The 17,538-nt window shown below is 36.7% G+C and overlaps 3 protein-coding genes across 6 annotated transcripts; 2 read left to right on the top strand and 1 right to left on the bottom strand.

Annotated features, from left to right (window-relative positions):
• Positions 1-2,196: 2,196 nt before the first annotated feature.
• LOC128021073 (spindle and kinetochore-associated protein 2-like) lies at positions 2,197-6,181 on the bottom strand. 4 transcript variants are annotated; one of them, XM_052607986.1, is made up of 8 exons: positions 6,106-6,154; positions 4,926-5,072; positions 4,416-4,505; positions 4,168-4,344; positions 3,948-4,022; positions 3,297-3,339; positions 2,941-3,073; positions 2,197-2,801 (listed from the first exon to the last, which is right to left on the bottom strand). In XM_052607986.1, the coding sequence occupies exons 3-8, from the start codon at positions 4,446-4,448 to the stop codon at positions 2,669-2,671; spliced, it is 594 nt and encodes a 197-aa protein (XP_052463946.1). In that variant the 5' UTR covers positions 4,449-4,505; positions 4,926-5,072; positions 6,106-6,154; the 3' UTR covers positions 2,197-2,668. The 4 variants fall into 4 exon arrangements, with proteins under 4 accessions (XP_052463946.1, XP_052463943.1, XP_052463945.1 ...); XM_052607983.1 differs by lacking the exon at positions 4,926-5,072 and having other exon boundaries at positions 6,106-6,181; XM_052607985.1 differs by lacking the exon at positions 6,106-6,154 and having other exon boundaries at positions 4,926-5,646.
• A 694-nt stretch (positions 6,182-6,875) lies between these two features.
• On the top strand, positions 6,876-10,935 carry LOC128021072 (malate dehydrogenase, mitochondrial-like). The gene is made up of 9 exons (XM_052607982.1): positions 6,876-7,061; positions 8,219-8,387; positions 8,824-8,907; positions 9,117-9,226; positions 9,349-9,474; positions 9,606-9,683; positions 9,922-10,021; positions 10,173-10,324; positions 10,477-10,935. Exons 1-9 carry the CDS (start codon positions 6,999-7,001, stop codon positions 10,606-10,608), a joined length of 1,014 nt encoding a protein of 337 aa, XP_052463942.1. The 5' UTR covers positions 6,876-6,998; the 3' UTR covers positions 10,609-10,935.
• Positions 10,936-11,794: 859 nt separating this feature from the next.
• Positions 11,795-17,499, top strand: zgc:153345 (uncharacterized protein LOC566129 homolog). Its single transcript, XM_052607981.1, has 13 exons — positions 11,795-12,088; positions 12,163-12,251; positions 12,347-12,443; positions 13,108-13,391; positions 13,589-13,752; positions 13,862-14,008; positions 14,418-14,498; positions 14,584-14,686; positions 14,891-14,946; positions 15,036-15,144; positions 15,254-15,338; positions 15,466-15,601; positions 15,834-17,499. Exons 1-13 carry the CDS (start codon positions 11,957-11,959, stop codon positions 17,315-17,317), a joined length of 2,967 nt encoding a protein of 988 aa, XP_052463941.1. The 5' UTR covers positions 11,795-11,956; the 3' UTR covers positions 17,318-17,499.
• The last annotated feature ends 39 nt before the right edge of the window (positions 17,500-17,538 follow it).

Genomic DNA, 17,538 nt, shown 5'->3' with positions numbered 1-17,538 from the left:
ACAATTGTTGATAATAATGAGAAAGGTTTCTTGAGCAGCAAATCAGCATATTAGAATTATTTCTAAAGGACCATGTGACACCAAAGACTGGAGTAATGATGCAGAATTATTTAGCCTTGCCATTACAGGTATATATTACTTTTTAAAATATTAATATCTTAATGACCCCCAAATTTTAAATGGTAGTGTATTTTGTCACTTTCGTTAAATGCATGGGTCATTTGTCATCTGTGTTTTGGTAATTTTGTTCGATCAGTTGTTTGCCAGACCTGGCTGAGATTGCAGACCTCTCCAGCATATCCTGTTCACCAGCCCATCACAAAGAATGGGTGGAGTCAGCTGAAGCCCCGCCCATCCCTTTCAGCAGAGGACATCCACCCACCCCACGCAGCCCAGAAGGTACAAAGTGAATAGGAAGAATGTAACAAATCAAGATTCACAATATGTTGTGCGGGTCAGTCTAATTGTGAACACTGTTTAATTACAGGCCGTAGGACGCATCCTCAGTACGTGCAGGTTGGCACCGAACCCCTCCCTCACCTCCAGAGTCTGTTGGACTCATCACCACGGGGCAGTGCTTCATCCCATACTGTCTGCACAGAGAGTTAAGTTTTTATCAAGTAATCTATTTAAGAAGTTACAATAAATTATATATATGCAATTTACATTTATATGTTTTTTTTTATATATATATCTTTTACCTATATTGGAGACATATTATTCAATATTGGCCAAAATTGCAATCAGTGCATCTGATTTGTAATATGCACTTTTACAGTTTTTCCTCTTTTAATTTCTCATATAACTATTTACATTTGCACAACAGTTAATGCGGTTCTCAAAACAATTAGTACAAACTACAAAACCTAGTTGATAACCTTCAAAAGCATGTCACTTGCTAAAAAATGGATAAGTCATTCCTCAAAAGCAAGTAGTCATGTCAGTGAAAGTGTCATCAAGATGAAAAGTCCTGACACCATTGTTTATAAACAAGATAGTCATTATGACGGTTTACTCGGTCAATGTTTTCCAATGCAAAAAAGGCAGATCTTGGTGACACTACCTGAAAATGCTCAAGACAGCACTTTAGACTATTTGCACAGCCATTTGAAAAAGCAGTTCCACATTACTGTATTTAGTGAGGTAACGGAGTACAAGACACGGAATATGGATGTTTCACATTTTTACTGCATATGCTCTTTGCAATTCTAATTTGTTCACAGCATTGTGCAAAAGAAAAGAATACACCTTTATTTACAACAAACATAAACTCCCTTTGGGTAGAGCGGTGCACAACTGTAGACAATATTGCAGTACATAATAATGTTAAACATTAATCTGTATTTGGTCTAGCGGGTCTCAGTCTGATGTAAGAGAGGACTTGGGCTGTCCAGAAGGGGACTACATAGAGACAGCAGGTAAGTGGAAATATTTTTCTTGCCGCCTTTCAAGGGTTAGTATACAAGCATAAAAAGCCCAATGAAGTGTTTAACTGGACGAAACCATATTCGTTTTCTTTCTGTAGAATGTATAAACGAGCTGGGAGAGAAGACTGAGGCAGCTGATCAGGAGAACCATCCTAACAGGTTCACAAGAAGCCTAGAATAAAATGCATTTGACCTTAGGAAAACAGTGTAGTGTATATCATATTGCTTTTGTTAGCATTGTAGATATTATCAACAGAAATGAAACCTTTTACAGATGAATTACTAATTAAAACTAGTTTCAAAATCCTACTGGTTTTCCTGGTTGAAAAAGCTCCACCATTTTATTTTTGTCGTTTCATTACTTTATTTTTTATCAGTGGAGTTCTTGAGCAGACAGTTCTAGAGTCAGTCAATCTGCACGGTTAAAGATAAGCCGATCCTGAATTTTTGCATCTGAATCGTTTCCATTTTAGATGCTTAATGAATGTGGTTTGTGTTCCTTTATGTTCCGTTTAATGAAAGAAAATGTTTAAAAAAAACCTTAACTTTCTAACTTGTTCTTATGTACATAAAACATTTGAGCTTTGATGTTACTAAATATATGTAAACCATTAATATGTTATAAATTCTATTTGGAGTTCTGATGTTGTTGCTAAAGAAATTTATTGGCAGGGACTTGTATTCAGTAGCTTTTAAATAAAGGACGCAAATATATATATATATATATATATATATATACACACACATATACATACACACTCACAGTATATATAAAATATATTTTATTGCATACTCAAAGTAATTACAACAGCAAGCCAAAAAAAAAAAAAGAAAAAAAAAAAAGTGAATACACTGAATTTGACATTGAAATATGTTCTCCTATGCTTCACTGATCTGAAATTACATAAATACCTGTTTCCCTTAACAAAAAATAAACTTATGCTGTACAGTTTCTTTCTTATACAAATCTAATGATGCCACAACAGGTTATGCTATAATTTAATAATGGCTGCATAACATTATGCATAGGAAATGGGACAGAAAAATAAATTATGCAATCCTGATTCATGGATATACTTCACGGAAGCAATGTTTTTGAAATGTTTTCAAGTCCACTGTCAGTCCTGTTCTAAACTGCTGATCCAATCAAAGTGTAAGAAGGGTTTTAGTTTAGAACAATGGTGGAAGGAACTGGAGGATTTACATGTTTTGGTGGGGTTTTGTGCATCTTATTTCGTTTCTCAGTCTTTTGCCAGCAATGACACAAGTCCTTTATTATCCAGCTCAATGAGTTTAAGGTGCTGTAAGGTCTTCAGTGCAGAATCACTGACTTTCATCTTCAGCTTCTTCATCCTCTGAGTGCTTATTGGCCCTCTGAAGAGAAAAGAATGAAAATATTTAGATCAAATGTTTTAGAAACCATTTAGTTGTCTTAAGTTACAGTGAATTATTAATCACATTAGGACTCAGCATTATAAAGGTGATGTTTTTGCACAAATATGAAAAGACAAACCTGTTCTTATCTGAGAAGTGCTCGGATAACTGCTTATAGAACGTATTGAGGTCATTCAGTTTCAAGTTACTACGTACACTACGTGGGACAGTCTCAAATGTCCCCTCAGACACCTCTTCACACATATTCTGTGCTGCAAGAAAGAAAAATATATTTATTATATATATATATATATATATATATATATATATATATATATATATATATATATATATATATATATATATATATATACATACACATACACATACACACACACACACACACACATATACACACACACAGATGCTGATGATCTTTGACATTGTTCAAGTGTTAGAACTGCTTAAATGTTGATAGTTTTCTTCTGTCCTTACATTCAGACTGTGCTTGAGTTTGAGGTTCTTCTGTCAGCATGGCCTAAAGAAGCAAACACATTTACTAACTCCAAGTAGGTTTTGTCTCAAAACGTCACAAACGACTTAATTTTAATAGTTACATGCAAGCTGTTTAAAACTTTGGTTCAGTCATTTTTTTCCTTTTTTTTTTTTTTAAAGAAATTAACACATATTGTATAAGGATGCTTTAAAATTATAAAAAGTGACAGTCGAGACTTATAATAATGATAATAATAGAAAATCTTTCCATTTAAAATAATATTAATAAAAAGTTGATTTATTTAAATAATTCTGAAAAAAAAGTATCACTTTATCACAAAAATATTTAGCAGAATAACTATTTTCAACATTGATAAACAAATCAGCATTAGAATGAGTTCTGAAGAATCATGTGACAGATTAATGATGTTGAAAATTCATGAATAAATTAGATTTCATAATTTATTAACTTAGAAAACAGTAATTTTAAATTGTAATATTTAGGTTGTATCTGAACAAATAAATAAGGCCTTGGTATGCGCATATATATATATATATATATAAATAATAATAATAATTACCAACCCCAGAATTTGATTGATAGTGTAGTTGTATAATTATGGTAATAAAAAGCATTACAAAATGTCTAACCTCTACATTTAACGCAGAAAGGGATGAGCAGAGAACATCTCTCGCTTCTTGCTCTTCTTCGGTCAGTGGTGGAACCTTAAACACAAGATTTCCCATTAGCACACATACAGTCAGAACCCAAAAACCTCATGAAACTATTTGTGGCCTGTGGTGTAGTAAGATGGACATAGACCCTTTGATTTGTTAGATAAGGGCAGTTGTTGCACAACTGAATGAATACCTGCACATCTGCTGTGCTCTGTAGCTGGTTAACCATCCGCACTGTGGTGTCCAGGTGAGCTCGTATTGAGTCCATGGATCGTTTCTGTTCCACCTCGATCTCCTCCACCTGTGCGCACAGGGCTGCATGCCGTGCTTTGATTGCCGACAAGTTCTCCAGCAACTGAAGAGGGTTTCCCTGAAATACATAATCACAGATTTAGAAAGACAGACTCAGAATTTAAAATTAACAAATTAATACAAATGTACCTCAACTGTCCCTGCTTCTCGCGCATTGGCCATGAAGTCAAATTTCAGCCGCTTTTCCACATATTCTATATCAGCCTCTGTTTTCTGGAACTACAAGGACACAGATCTAAACATCATAACTCTTCAGCATTCAGAAGACTTAAATCGGGAGTTGATTGCTGTTTGTACACGTCGGCATTTATTTAGTGGCCCATCTGAATGAGGGTTCAACCTAAAACCTGAAACCCTATTAGCAATATTGCACTACTCTGAACACAGTGGACAGCAGAGGCAATACTGATAGGGTCTCAAGAATTAGGATTAGACATTATTACCTGTAAAACTGGAAAAAAAAAACAATATGCCAAATAAGACGGAGCACCACTTTGAAAACTTCAAACATTGTGCAAAGCTGCTCTCAGATGCTTTGACAATACTATTGCACTGCTAGCTGTCCAATACAGTAGTGCAATAAAGTCAGAGCACCTGTTAACAGCACTTGATGTGGCTGGCCACAAGGGTTGACCCTACCTTTGAGAAAAATCCCTGGCCAATGCCCTTTTAACATTGCACTGCTTTAATAACGGAGTTATCAGTAGTACAATATAAAAGGGGCACTGGACAGACGGTATGCATTCAGGCTGGTCCATTTGCATGTAAATAATGTCAACAAAAAGCCTGGGGAAAAAAACACAGTTGTCACATAAACATTACAACATAATAGTGCTGAGATACATACATGTAGATAGTTCATAAAAAAGGCAACAATTTAAAAAGCGAGTTCTTACTATTATAGCATTTTGTTAATCATAGCTTTTTTAGATTATTTAATTTGATAGGTAACAGCCATAATTTTTTACTCAAAATAACTGGGAATTAAAAGTAATTTCACATACATGGTGAATATAGAATTATTATTATTTTTATTATATACATGCAGCACTGTTCTGACACAGGCAGTTAGGTAAAGTTACTAATGTTAGTTCGCTACAACTTCCTAATGATATTTGAACTCCTGAAAAAAAAAATAATTCATGTTATTATGGTTTTACTTGAACAGAATACCAATATAGTTTTCATGAGAATATGCAGCCATACAATTTATCAGTCTTCAAAAGGTAAACCTCTACGAACAAGTCTGTCTGTAGTACGTCTTCCAAAAGCAATGGACACATTTAATATACATTTTTATCAATTAATGACAATTGGTACAATAACTTGATGTGTATATAAACCCATAGTGTAGAATAAGGAGTAAGTTCGGGATGCAGCGCGCGCTCTCGCGGATACGCGCAGGCCCTCCCGCACCCGCAGTCCCCTCAGCGCTTCACACAGCAGCAATCGAGCAAAATTAACACTTTTCGGAATGAATGCCATGGTTTCGATTCAAAATATGCACATTAAAATAAATTAATCATATTACGGCTGATTTTCGCTGTAAATATAAATGATTAAAGACGTTAGCAGCGGCACTGGTTAGCCATCCAGCTAACGTTACATGTTTTACGTGATTTTCTCCCCTCCAACCTCAGGGAAAGTCATAGGCATACGTTACACAGAACACGTAATTATTCGTGTTTCTTCTACATTATGTTGTCTGTCGTAAAGGCACCTGTGTTATTAACAGTTAGACGCACACGGTTGGTTTACAATTAAAAACATTTGATTAAAATGTTTCGCTGATGAGAAGAGAGAGGAAAAAACCGCTTACCATCGCCTCCAGCTTATCAACTGTCTCCATGTTGAATAGTTTACATTCCTAAAGCAGCCCCGGAAATATAAAGCTCGCAGCAGAGCGCAAGACATTCTCTGATTGGTCAGCTGTCAGAGAGCGTGGAAGATGATTGGTCAGTTCGGAGAGAGAACGAGAGGAAAGAGGAAGGTATGTTCGGGATGGAATTCACAGTGTATTTATAATACATAGTAAATACAATTTTATGTAAAGCATGCATGTATGCAGAATTCAGTGTTGTTGTTAGTTTTTTTTTACTTTCGGCAATCTGTTGATGCAGGCATGCAACACTTTTTTTTAATTATATTTCAAAAAAAAAAAAAAGTGAGAATTACAGAAAGAGACCTATTTTAACAAAGTTGTAATGTTCAGGTCAGGGTAACTTTAGAATCATGCTCCTGGATGCTTCAACAAATTCAATACTAAAACTGAAGGTTTGATTGCAGTTAGTATTGTACTATTTAAAAATATATATATTAAAAGAGTCCTTTTTAAAAAATACAATAAAAAGTATACTACTGTTCAGTGTCATTAAACAGTCATAAAAAATATTCAAAGAAGAGTTTCAATGACGTTTCGGCCAACCCGACCAATCGACCGCCAGAATGTGACTAACCATTGAGAGTAGGCGACGATAAACCCCGCCCCCTTTTATGTGACTGACAAAAATGTTATACAATCATAACACTGCATACACACTGCTATACCAATCAGAGAAGGCCGCTCGTTCGTGGCGTCAACAAAGCTTGGCTGCGCCGTAGGCTCGTTCTCGACCGGTTGTCTTGTAGAGGACGTTGGAGTCACAGTCAGGAGGGGTTCTTTATCAACTATTAATTTTAAAACCGCAAGCACTTGCAGAAAATCGAGCCACCATGTTCTCCCGTATCGCTAGACCTACAGCCACCCTCCTCCGGAGTTTATCCACCTCCTCCCAGGTAAAATCTCATATTTGTAAACGTGCGACTGGGCTAACATTAGCCTCCATGATTTGTGTGAATGTGCTATGACGTTAACATTTCAAACTAAGATTAATACCCAATCTATTTTTTTTCCTTTACTCATTCTTGTTTCTTAATGAGCCATAGACTACAATATTATAATTGAAACTAAGTTAAGTAAACTTACATCCAGTTAACCGTGAAGTTACCTTGCTTGATATTTAGCCATCAAATTCACACTGTAACGTTAGGCGTTACAACATAAGTAACTTTTTAGTCATATGGTATTCATGTTTATGGAAGTTGCAAGGATCATTTAGGATTCCCCATGAATCTGTTGAAATCCTGCTATCCGGCGTGAAAAGGTTTTCAGTCGACAGTGACAACTCGTTTATCTGCCTGTGTATGATCATCCTGGTTAGAGATGGTATCACTTTGACTCACGTCCACCTTTGAAAGGTCATTACTGTAAGCAGCTACTTGGCTCACTGTTGTGTAGTGGTCTTGATCTGTAATAAGAGATCAGGCTTAATGCAGATGTGCCATCTGATACGTTTTGTGCGTTATAAGGCACACGTATTTTTTTCACATTTAACATTTCATTAATTTGATTTTTATACACGAGAATGTCCTTCTCATGAAGATGATCATATCTGGCTGTCTGTGGCATTTAACAGATTCTTGGTTATGCAATGCATGCAGTTCAACTGCCATTTGGATAAAACTAATAATTTTGTTTGCTTGCTCTAAACACAGTCATATACCAATACAGCCTTCTTTGTACTGTCTAAACCGTTTACAGAGTCCTTAATCACTTGGTTTAAACCCTCCTTCTCCTGGGCATGAGTGGTAGTAAAAATTCCTGTTGGTATTTTTCCAGGCTGAAAAGGTCTCAAGGTCAAGACCTACATGTGTAAATGTGTAGAAACACAAACACGATCATTTTTAACATTTGCATTCAGTGGTTGTTACATTTTTTTTATTTTAATAATATTTTGGCAACCAGATTATGATTCCTGATTAATGTATAAAATGCATGCAACAATTCAAAGCACCACATTTATTGGCCTAAGGAATCAGAGGGCACATTACTTATAAGAGTAAATTGGATCAGCATATATTATGATGCACTGCAATTTTTTTTCTCTTTGCAGCACAATGCCAAAGTAGCTGTTTTGGGTGCCTCAGGTGGCATCGGGCAGCCCCTGTCTCTCCTGCTGAAGAACAGCCCTTTAGTGAGCGAGCTTTCACTTTACGATATTGCCCACACTCCTGGAGTAGCTGCTGACCTCAGTCACATTGAGACCAGAGCCACCGTCACAGGTACAAAGATGGTTTCAGCTCCTCAAAACTCATTTTTGAGTTTTTATTAGTTGCAGAGAAATCAAATTTGCTATTTTAAAGTTGGCATAAAATGAAAATCCACCCTATGCCTTTTCTAAATGTATCTTAATGAACTTCTTATGAAAGATTCACCCACGTAACAGTTTGTAAGCCTGTAATTTGTATTCAAAACTCCAATGGTGAAATGACAGGCTTTTCTCTTTGGTCATGTACAGTATGCCAGACTTCTTCAGTCATTCACATTACTTAAACCCTGCTGAATTCTTAGTCATCCTCAAGCTCACATTCAGATTTGCCTCCACCAAATCAACAACTGATGCATAGACCAAAGGCCCCATCCGAACCCAGATGTGCACCTTTTGTGTAAAAGCACCCTCAATGTGTCTGCTCTGATGTACACTGTCTTGCCTTGCAGGCCACATGGGAGCAGATCAGCTGGGGGCTGCACTAAAAGGCTGTGATGTTGTTGTCATCCCTGCTGGTGTCCCAAGGAAGCCTGGTGGGTGTATATATACAGAATTATTTTATTTTAATTGCATTTGAAGTCCTCATTCAATGGCATTTGTAACCCGTTTAATGTGTGCATATGAAACAGGATATTCAACAAAAAATGTTGATTTGGCTTGATGTAAAATGGGCTCCGTTATAAATCAGAAATGTATAAAAACAGACCAGAATTTCTTAATATCGTGCCTTACATTTTTCTAGGTATGACCCGTGATGATCTGTTTAACACCAATGCCACCATTGTGGCCACATTAGCTGATGCTTGTGCCCGTCACTGTCCTCAGGCCATGATCTGCATCATTGCAAACCCAGTAAGTATAAGGTTTCAGGAGCCTTACATTGCTGAGATTTCACTTTATACCTGCTCAAAGATGACAAGGGTCTATAGCACTATATAGCTGTTCCATATTGAACTTTGATTTTGTGAATACAGGTGAACTCCACTATCCCAATCACATCGGAGGTGATGAAGAAACATGGCGTCTACAACCCCAACAGAGTCTTTGGTGTCACAACACTGGATATTGTCAGAGCAAACGCTTTTGTTGCTGAGCTCAAAGTGAGTTGTATGAATTCAATACTGATGGAAGAGGAGTTTAAACTTAAGTGCAGATTTATTTATTTAATGTCATCACCAGAAATTTTTTTGACCAAATCTGTTCATTGTCACCTTTACTGCAATATTTCCAGGGCCTTGATCCCGCCAGAGTCAATGTGCCCGTTGTTGGAGGTCATGCAGGAAAAACCATCATTCCTCTCATTTCACAGGTAAGAAAAACTAATCTAATTTATAATTTATTCAATAAACATATAAACAAGTTTTGGGCAGGATATTTTGTGGGTTGCTCGTTTTTTAGTTCAGTGACATTGCACTGCATGACCCCACCCACAATGAAATCTCAATGGTCCAAAATCCAGTACCATAAACCTCAAATGACTTTTGATTTGCAGTGATTTGCTTTTATCCAAATGGTAAAATGATAAATTTATTTTGTGTTGTTTACAGTGCACTCCCAAGGTTGAGTTCCCTACAGATCAGCTGTCTGCTTTGACCGGCAGGATCCAGGAAGCAGGAACTGAAGTTGTGAAAGCTAAAGCTGGTGCAGGTGAGAACTGATGTTTTATATGCTTTTTGACTTTTTTTTTTTTTGTTCTTTTGGGTACTTTGAAGTTTGGTTCCTTTGTGTCGCTGGCAATTTAGTTGTGCATATGCTTAAGTGAGAAGATCTAGAATATTGAATATGTCTCTGTCCATAGGCTCTGCCACACTGTCCATGGCCTATGCTGGAGCCAGGTTCACATTCTCCCTTCTCGATGCCATGAATGGAAAAGAGGGTGTTGTTGAATGTGCATTTGTGAGATCTGAAGAGACCGAATGCAAATACTTCTCTACACCTCTTCTCCTCGGGGTAAGTCTAGCTAGATCTTCTCTAGAAGTTACTTAGTTATTTTTATTTTTATACAAGGTTAAAGTAACAACGATAGCCTAGTAAAGTAGAATAGGCTTTCTGTTTATCTGTTTCATGAAGATTTATTTTGAATTTTCACCTCCTTTTCTCAGAAAAATGGGATTGAAAAGAACCTTGGTCTTGGTAAGCTCTCTGCATTTGAGGAGAAGCTGGTAGCTGAAGCCATGGATGAACTGAAGAGCTCCATCAAGAAAGGAGAAGATTTTGTTGCAAACAAGAAGTGATCTGTGCTTGTGGCACGCTACCTGTGAAATGTCATTTATTTATAAAGCTGAGTCATTGTGTGTCAACAAAAAATTATTTTCATCATGTTCAAAGATGCCCACAGTCTTTGCACCGATTAATTGAAACGGTTAAATTCACCCATCAATAAAACGGTCCGTTTACCAATTCTTTGCATTTCAGTTCACTCAATTAAAAATATTTATATTTTGCTATGAGATCCTTTTATTGACTTGCATTTTTGTTGTTGTTGATAATTAGATGCAATTTGAGTGACCCATAAATGGATGTGAATTAATTTTACATAAACCGAAATTGCTCCTAGTAAACCTGCTGTCAGTGTTTTTTTTTCAAAACAAAGATTTTTATTTAAATGATTTGTGATGTAGAAATATTTAAGTGACACTTGTAATTGATATAAAATTTTCTATTTGTATTATTTATTCATAAATTAACTATATATATATATATATATATGATGGTTGCAAATCTACACCTTAGTTGTGTCATTTAATAATGGGGTGATGCATGCATTGTTTTAACTATCTAACGTTTTAAAAACATCTAAAATATTTTTTTGTTTTGTTTTTAATGTTATTTCACATTTTCCAATTACAGTAGCGCACACTCATTCGAAGAAATTAAAAACAAAAATATGACTTAAAAGATATGCAGATTATTGTATATATAATTAGTTTATTGTTCATGTAAAAAAAAAAATGCAAAAGTGACGTGACATTCAGCCAAGTATGGTAACCCATACTCAGAATTCGTGCTATGCATTTAACCCATCCAAAGTGCACGCACACACACACTGTGAACACACTCCCGGAGCAGCGGGCAGCCATGCTGCGGCGCCCAGGGAGCAGTTGGGGGTTCGATGCCCTGCTCAAGGGAACCTAAGTCGTGGTATTGCAGGCCCGAGATTCGATCCCACAACCCTAGGAGTCAAACTCTCTAACCACTAGGCCATGACTTCCCCTAATAGGTAAGGTCTCATCATCACAAATTAGTCTCTATTGTACTGGCATAAAAAGTACTTAGAAGTAAATGTTTTGGTGTATTCGAAAAAAAAAAAATCACTTGTCAAAGCTGAACAAATACGCTTCTAATTATTGTCTCATGTTGGCTTATTTGCATAAGGTTTGCTTATTTGCATACGTGCGGAAACGTCCTGCCTGCCACCAATCAAAGGTGTTTAGTACGAAAACATCGTCTCCACGTCCACCGCCGTGCTAATTAGCCAACGTTACCGTTTCCATGACTTTACTGTGCCAGTAAATCAATTATCAAATCAACAAAACATTACGAATTTATAGTGTTTTTTTTTGGTATACAGACCGTCAGGTAATGGCTGGTTTAACAGATGATCGTTTGCGCGTGGTAGCGATCTTTCACGCGCTCAAAGCTGTCGGTATCCGCGTGAAAAACTGGAAGAACTTTCTAAATGGATATTCAAACTGTGAACAAACTTTTAGTAAGGTAAAAAAAAACGTATGGCATTTATGTGTTACTTAAATATATGTTATCATTGACACTTTGAATTTGTTTCTAAGGAGAGCGTGTCACAAAGCTTTGCTTTTGGACGTGACCTGCACTTGCTCCCACAACATGAACTGTCTGACATGGGCGGAACTGTACCTCAGTATGTTTGATAACTTATCTTGCTTGGTAAAAAATTTAAATAATCACAAATAAAGTAGCGTTTTACGAGTGAAACCTGATAGTTGTTGTTTTCAGGTTTTTGGTGGAGGCATGTGGATATCTGTCACAACACCTGCATACAGAGGGTCTTTTCAGGAAGACTGGATCATTAAGTCGTATCCGAGCTCTAAGGGTAAATTCCTTCAAATCTGTCAAGTCACAATGACACAGTGACATGTCTTTTTAGTTTTTAATGTTAAATATACACCGTGATCTATTGTTTAATGGATGACCAACCTTTCATTCAGGTTCATGTTTTGACCTTTACATTTACATGTCACACTTTTTTTGGTCAAAATGTATTATTATTATTATTTGTTTATATGTTTTTGAAAGAAGTCTCATATGCTTACCAAGGCTGCATTTATTTGATTACAGTTAAAACAGTAATATTGTGAATATTTTATATAAAAAGTAGATTTATTTTTTATTCAGCAAGGGTGCATTAAATTGTTCAAAAGTGTCAGTAAAAAGATTTATGTTTATAATAAACATTAAGATTTCTTTCAAGTGAATGTTGTCCGGTTGATCAAAGAATCCTGGAAAAAAAACATGTTTTTCACAAAAAGTTAAGATGCAAAAACAGTTTTTAATATTGATAATAGTACGAATTTATTGCGCATCAATATGAATTGTAATTTATCAACAAATCAGCATATTAGAATGATTACTGAAGGATCATTTCACATTGAAGACTGGAGAAATTGCTTGCTTAAAATCAGTTTTGCCATCACAAAAATAAATTAAATTTTAAAATATATTAAAATTGAAACCAGCCAAATGCTTCTATTTCATAGGCAGATTTGGAGCAGGGAAAGCCAGTCTTCCTTCCCTCGCATGCAGCCTTCCTGCAGCCCTGTGACGTTGCCTCTCTCATCAAGCAGTTCCTGCGTGAGCTGCCTTCTCCTCTCATCCCTTCAGACCTGCAGATCCCTCTGATTCAGGCCCAGGGGCTTGAGATGACACATGACCAGGAGGGAGCGAGAAACAGAACAACTCTTCTCATAACAGCTCTGTTTCCTTCATCCCAAGCACGTGTACTGAGATACCTCTGCACCTTTCTGCGCCAAGTTGCAGAGAGGTTTGACATTTGATTGCAGTTTGAAAATATTCAGCTTACTTTTTAGAGTCTTTTATACTCTTCGGATCTGTGCAGGTTAAAGGAATATTCAACAAATATCCAACAAATGCTTTACATAGACATGCAGACAATGGACAAGCTCATAATAATTGTTTAGTCCTTTTTTTTCTTCTTCTCATGTTCATGTCTTTGGTCAGATGCAGTGAAAATAGAATGCATGCTACCAGCCTGGCTGTAGTTATTGCTCCTAACCTGCTTCAGTGTCCAGCACCACCTTCAAAACTTACTCTGGACACGGAGAAACATTTAGACCAGCAGACATCAGTGATCAAATCACTTATTCTTCATGCAGATCGAATTGGTAAAGATGTATGAGATTAGATTGAACAATTGGTTGACCGGCTCTTTGCTGTCTTTTAACATCATTTATTATGTGTAAACTGAGCTTGTTCATTGACTTTGTCTATTAGGTGTTGTTCCATCATGTATACTGGAGGCATCAAAAACAACAGGAGGAGCCGAGACGCCCTCTCCTACAGGTGGCGCTGTGTTTAATAAGAGGACAGGACTCAGTGTTTACAGAAGTGTGAGAAGACAACGGAGGCGAAGTGTTGGTGGTGAGATTGTGATTATAAATATGTGGTGACATCCCTGATTTGATCTTATGTTTTTAGTAATCATTTATATAATTATAAAAAAAGGAATCCTGAAAAAAATCTATCACAGTTTACACAAAAATATCAATCTATATTTAATAATATATTTTTTTTTCTTGAGCACCAAATCAGATTATTAGAATGATTTCTGAAGGAAAAAAAATTACAAACATAACATTTAAAAATATATTTGTATACTTCTATTATGTTATTAAGTAATACATATTTCTGTATTTCTGATCAAATAAGTTTTACCAACCCTAAACATTTGCGCTCAATATATAATACATACGTTATTTGTGTGTGTGTGTGTGTTATATATATATATATAATACTTTTTTTTTCCGTTTTAATCAAAATATTATTTCAGAAATATTCGTAGATGCTTTTTCCAAATTGAAGCCAAATCGTACTCCTACTGGACCTCCAATAGTCTTACATGTCATGCCAGGTGAGCCACAAATATTTTTGCATGTGAAGTGCCTTGTTATTTATTAATATCTCTTTATCAAAAAATACTTTTTTGAACCCTGCAGTGACTCCTCTCTCAAAAAGCCCCACCCCTCAATCACCAGTGACAGTCAAACGCAAAGCTGCTGAGGAATCACTTCCTGAACTTGAAGGATCTGCAAGGAAAAGGTCATTTGTGATTTACCTGATAACTATTAATATTGTCTGGTTCTCAAATGACTTCACACAGACAATTTTTGCCAAGATGTGGTGGGAGGGTTTGAGGTTGGGAAGACAGTTAAAACTCTTTTCCTTGAAGATTGTTCTGTTCCCTTGTTTCATTCAATAAATACATGTAAAAAAAAAAGATGTATTGTGTTTATTATTGTCCAGGCGGTCTCTGCATGACCTAAGAGAGGACACACCAACTTCCATCACCCAGCCAAAAGGTCAGTCTGTTTATGTGTGTATTACCAGCTCATCACCTGATTGTTGCAAAATGTAAGTACAACAAAGTTGCTTCCCAAATTTTTTCTAGAATCTGTAAGCAGTCATAGTGCCCTGGGAGAAAAGTGTGGTGAAGAAGATCCTGTTCCCACCACTTCCAAGAAGAAAAACCACATTAGAGAACAGCGGAAATCGCTTAAGTACACAATTGCACTCTACACTGTACTAAAATTACCAAACATTTTAAGGGTGAATTCTTATTTGCAAAGAGTAGCAGTCAGGTTTATATGTGTGTTTTGGTGTTTTCAGGGCTCCAGCACAAGAAGAAAATGTGCGTCAGAGAAAAAGATCTCTCCGATTTTTTGGTGTGTCCAGTGGCAACAGCAGTAACCATGTATGTTTTTTTTATTTATCATTATTATAACCGACTGCCTTCTTTTTTGCCTGTGTTTTTAATAGTTTTTAACTATTATTTTAAATATTGTTTATTTCCTTCTGCTAACCTGGTTTAATATTTTTAGCCTTTTGTGACACAAACACAAAAAGACTCTGAAAATTGTGAAGAACACCAAGAACAGCCTGACTGTAAAAGTGGTTTACAACTTACAAATGCTGATGTAAAGATACCACTTATCCTCTTTGATGGAACAGGAGGAGGTTTGGATCAGTCTTTTTATTTGAATGATCAGTTGAATCTACATGAACACATTTTAAATTTGAGTTTTGGTAACACTTTTGTCTATCCAATATTTAAATTATTATTGACATCTAAGTAAATACTATAAATCTTTTCGTGTTTTCTTTTGTGTGCATTAGATTTCTGGAATTTCTAAAAAAAAAAATTATATTCCGGAATTCTATTTTTATTTTTATTTTTTTTGTCTTGCAGTTGTTGGAAATGAGGTGGATGATGACCCTGATCTTCTCGACTGCAGTTTTGTAGAAAGCCCTAATGACTGTCTGAACATGGGATCTGAAGTATTTTGCATTCAAAGACAGAAAAGTGAGGAACCCTGTGATGATGAATGCTGGACCGTGCTTGAAAATGAACACTTTGAGCAGTTAGGAGAATGCAAGGTAATACAATGTGTCACTCAAAACAAAGGGTCTCCGATAAATGCAAGCACAGACGTAGAGACTGAGCCAGAGGTGAAGCAGGCACGTAAAGAGTCTAAAAAAGTGAAGAATCGCTATAAGAACCGATCTCGTCCTCGTAGATCCATAAGCCTGCCTGAGGTGAAACTGGAGTCATGTACTGAAGAGATGCCCAAGTTGGAAATGGAAGTTGGTAGAGCAGAAACTGAGGTGGATAACAGGCTCTGGCCAATGTTTGCAAGTCTGACCCTTTCAAATGAGCAGGGAAATGTAACCATGGAGCAGAAGGTGGGTGGCAAAGAAGTGCAAGAGGCCAAAGTGAAAACATTAAAGAATTATAAGCAAGACAAGATTGCAGATTCAACTCTTGGTTTCAAAAGACCCTCACGTTTGTCTGTGACTGAGCGACTTAGGGGCTTTAGTGCTTTGACATTGCTTCTTCGGACATCACGGACCGCACCTCAGTTTCGGGAAAAACCACAGGAATCCCTTCAAAGGGGACCCACACGTCTTCGGAGACAAGGTGCTCGACGGTTCGGTCGCTCGATCAGTCATGAGGGAGTGTCAGAGAGACCGCCAGAGCAGAGCCCTGTGGGATCCCCACCAGCAAATCAGGCTTTCATAGGTATATGTGACGCTAGCCCTGATTCAGGTGTGGAGTCGGTCGATCATGAGCAGATTACTGATTTTAATCATCAAGAGGTGTGCAATATGTCACAAAGTTCCCCCAATGTTCAGCTGACAAATGATGTGGATGCGGATCCAGTTTTGCCCACAACAGACAAAACTGAAAATCAGTTTCTCTGTAGGCAAATAGAGCAGGATGTCGAGGAACTTGATCTTCATAAACTCTTGGATCAGAAGTGCCACATTGGTGGTAATGAGCAAGGCGATCATCAAGATTTAAATGTTTCTGCAGAAGTTCTTACACCTTGTCTTGCATCTACAATGTTCTTCCAGCAGATGATGCCATTGAATCTCTTCAAAGACACAAGCTCAGCCGAAGACTTCAAAACGGATCAAGTCTCTCTGAATGAAAGTGACAAGGAAAGCTCCTCATGGCTGAATGCCACTCCTCCATTTGGATTTCCACCTTTTGCTGCTTTGTCACTTGATGGTGTGATGTCTGAAGATGACTCAAGTAAAAACATGCCGTGCGATCTGTCCCCTCCATCCTTTCAGTTCAGGCGTCCAACTGCAAGGAGGCTGTACAGAGACTCTCCCCGCTGGCCCTCGCATGAGGTGCGAATGTCTGCTTGGAACCCATTGCCACTTTAAAAGTTTAGTTCTTTCATTTTTATTGGTTAAATAAATATCAGTTCCTAGTGACTGGGATCTGAAACTGGTTTGTGTAATCATTTAATTATTATTTATGGAACAGTGCTTTTATTTTATTTTTTATGTTTGCGAGCTGTCACAAATTTTATTTGTTCTTAATAAAAATCTGTTTTAATAGTTGACTTTTTTGTTGTTTTTTTTAAAGGAGGTCAGTTTATTAA

The sequence above is a fragment of the Carassius gibelio genome, chromosome A10 (genome assembly GCF_023724105.1).
Source record: "Carassius gibelio isolate Cgi1373 ecotype wild population from Czech Republic chromosome A10, carGib1.2-hapl.c, whole genome shotgun sequence".
Classification (NCBI taxonomy): domain Eukaryota; kingdom Metazoa; phylum Chordata; class Actinopteri; order Cypriniformes; family Cyprinidae; genus Carassius; species Carassius gibelio.
Note: the sequence above shows the minus strand (reverse complement) of the source record. Positions and strands in the feature narration are given on the sequence as shown.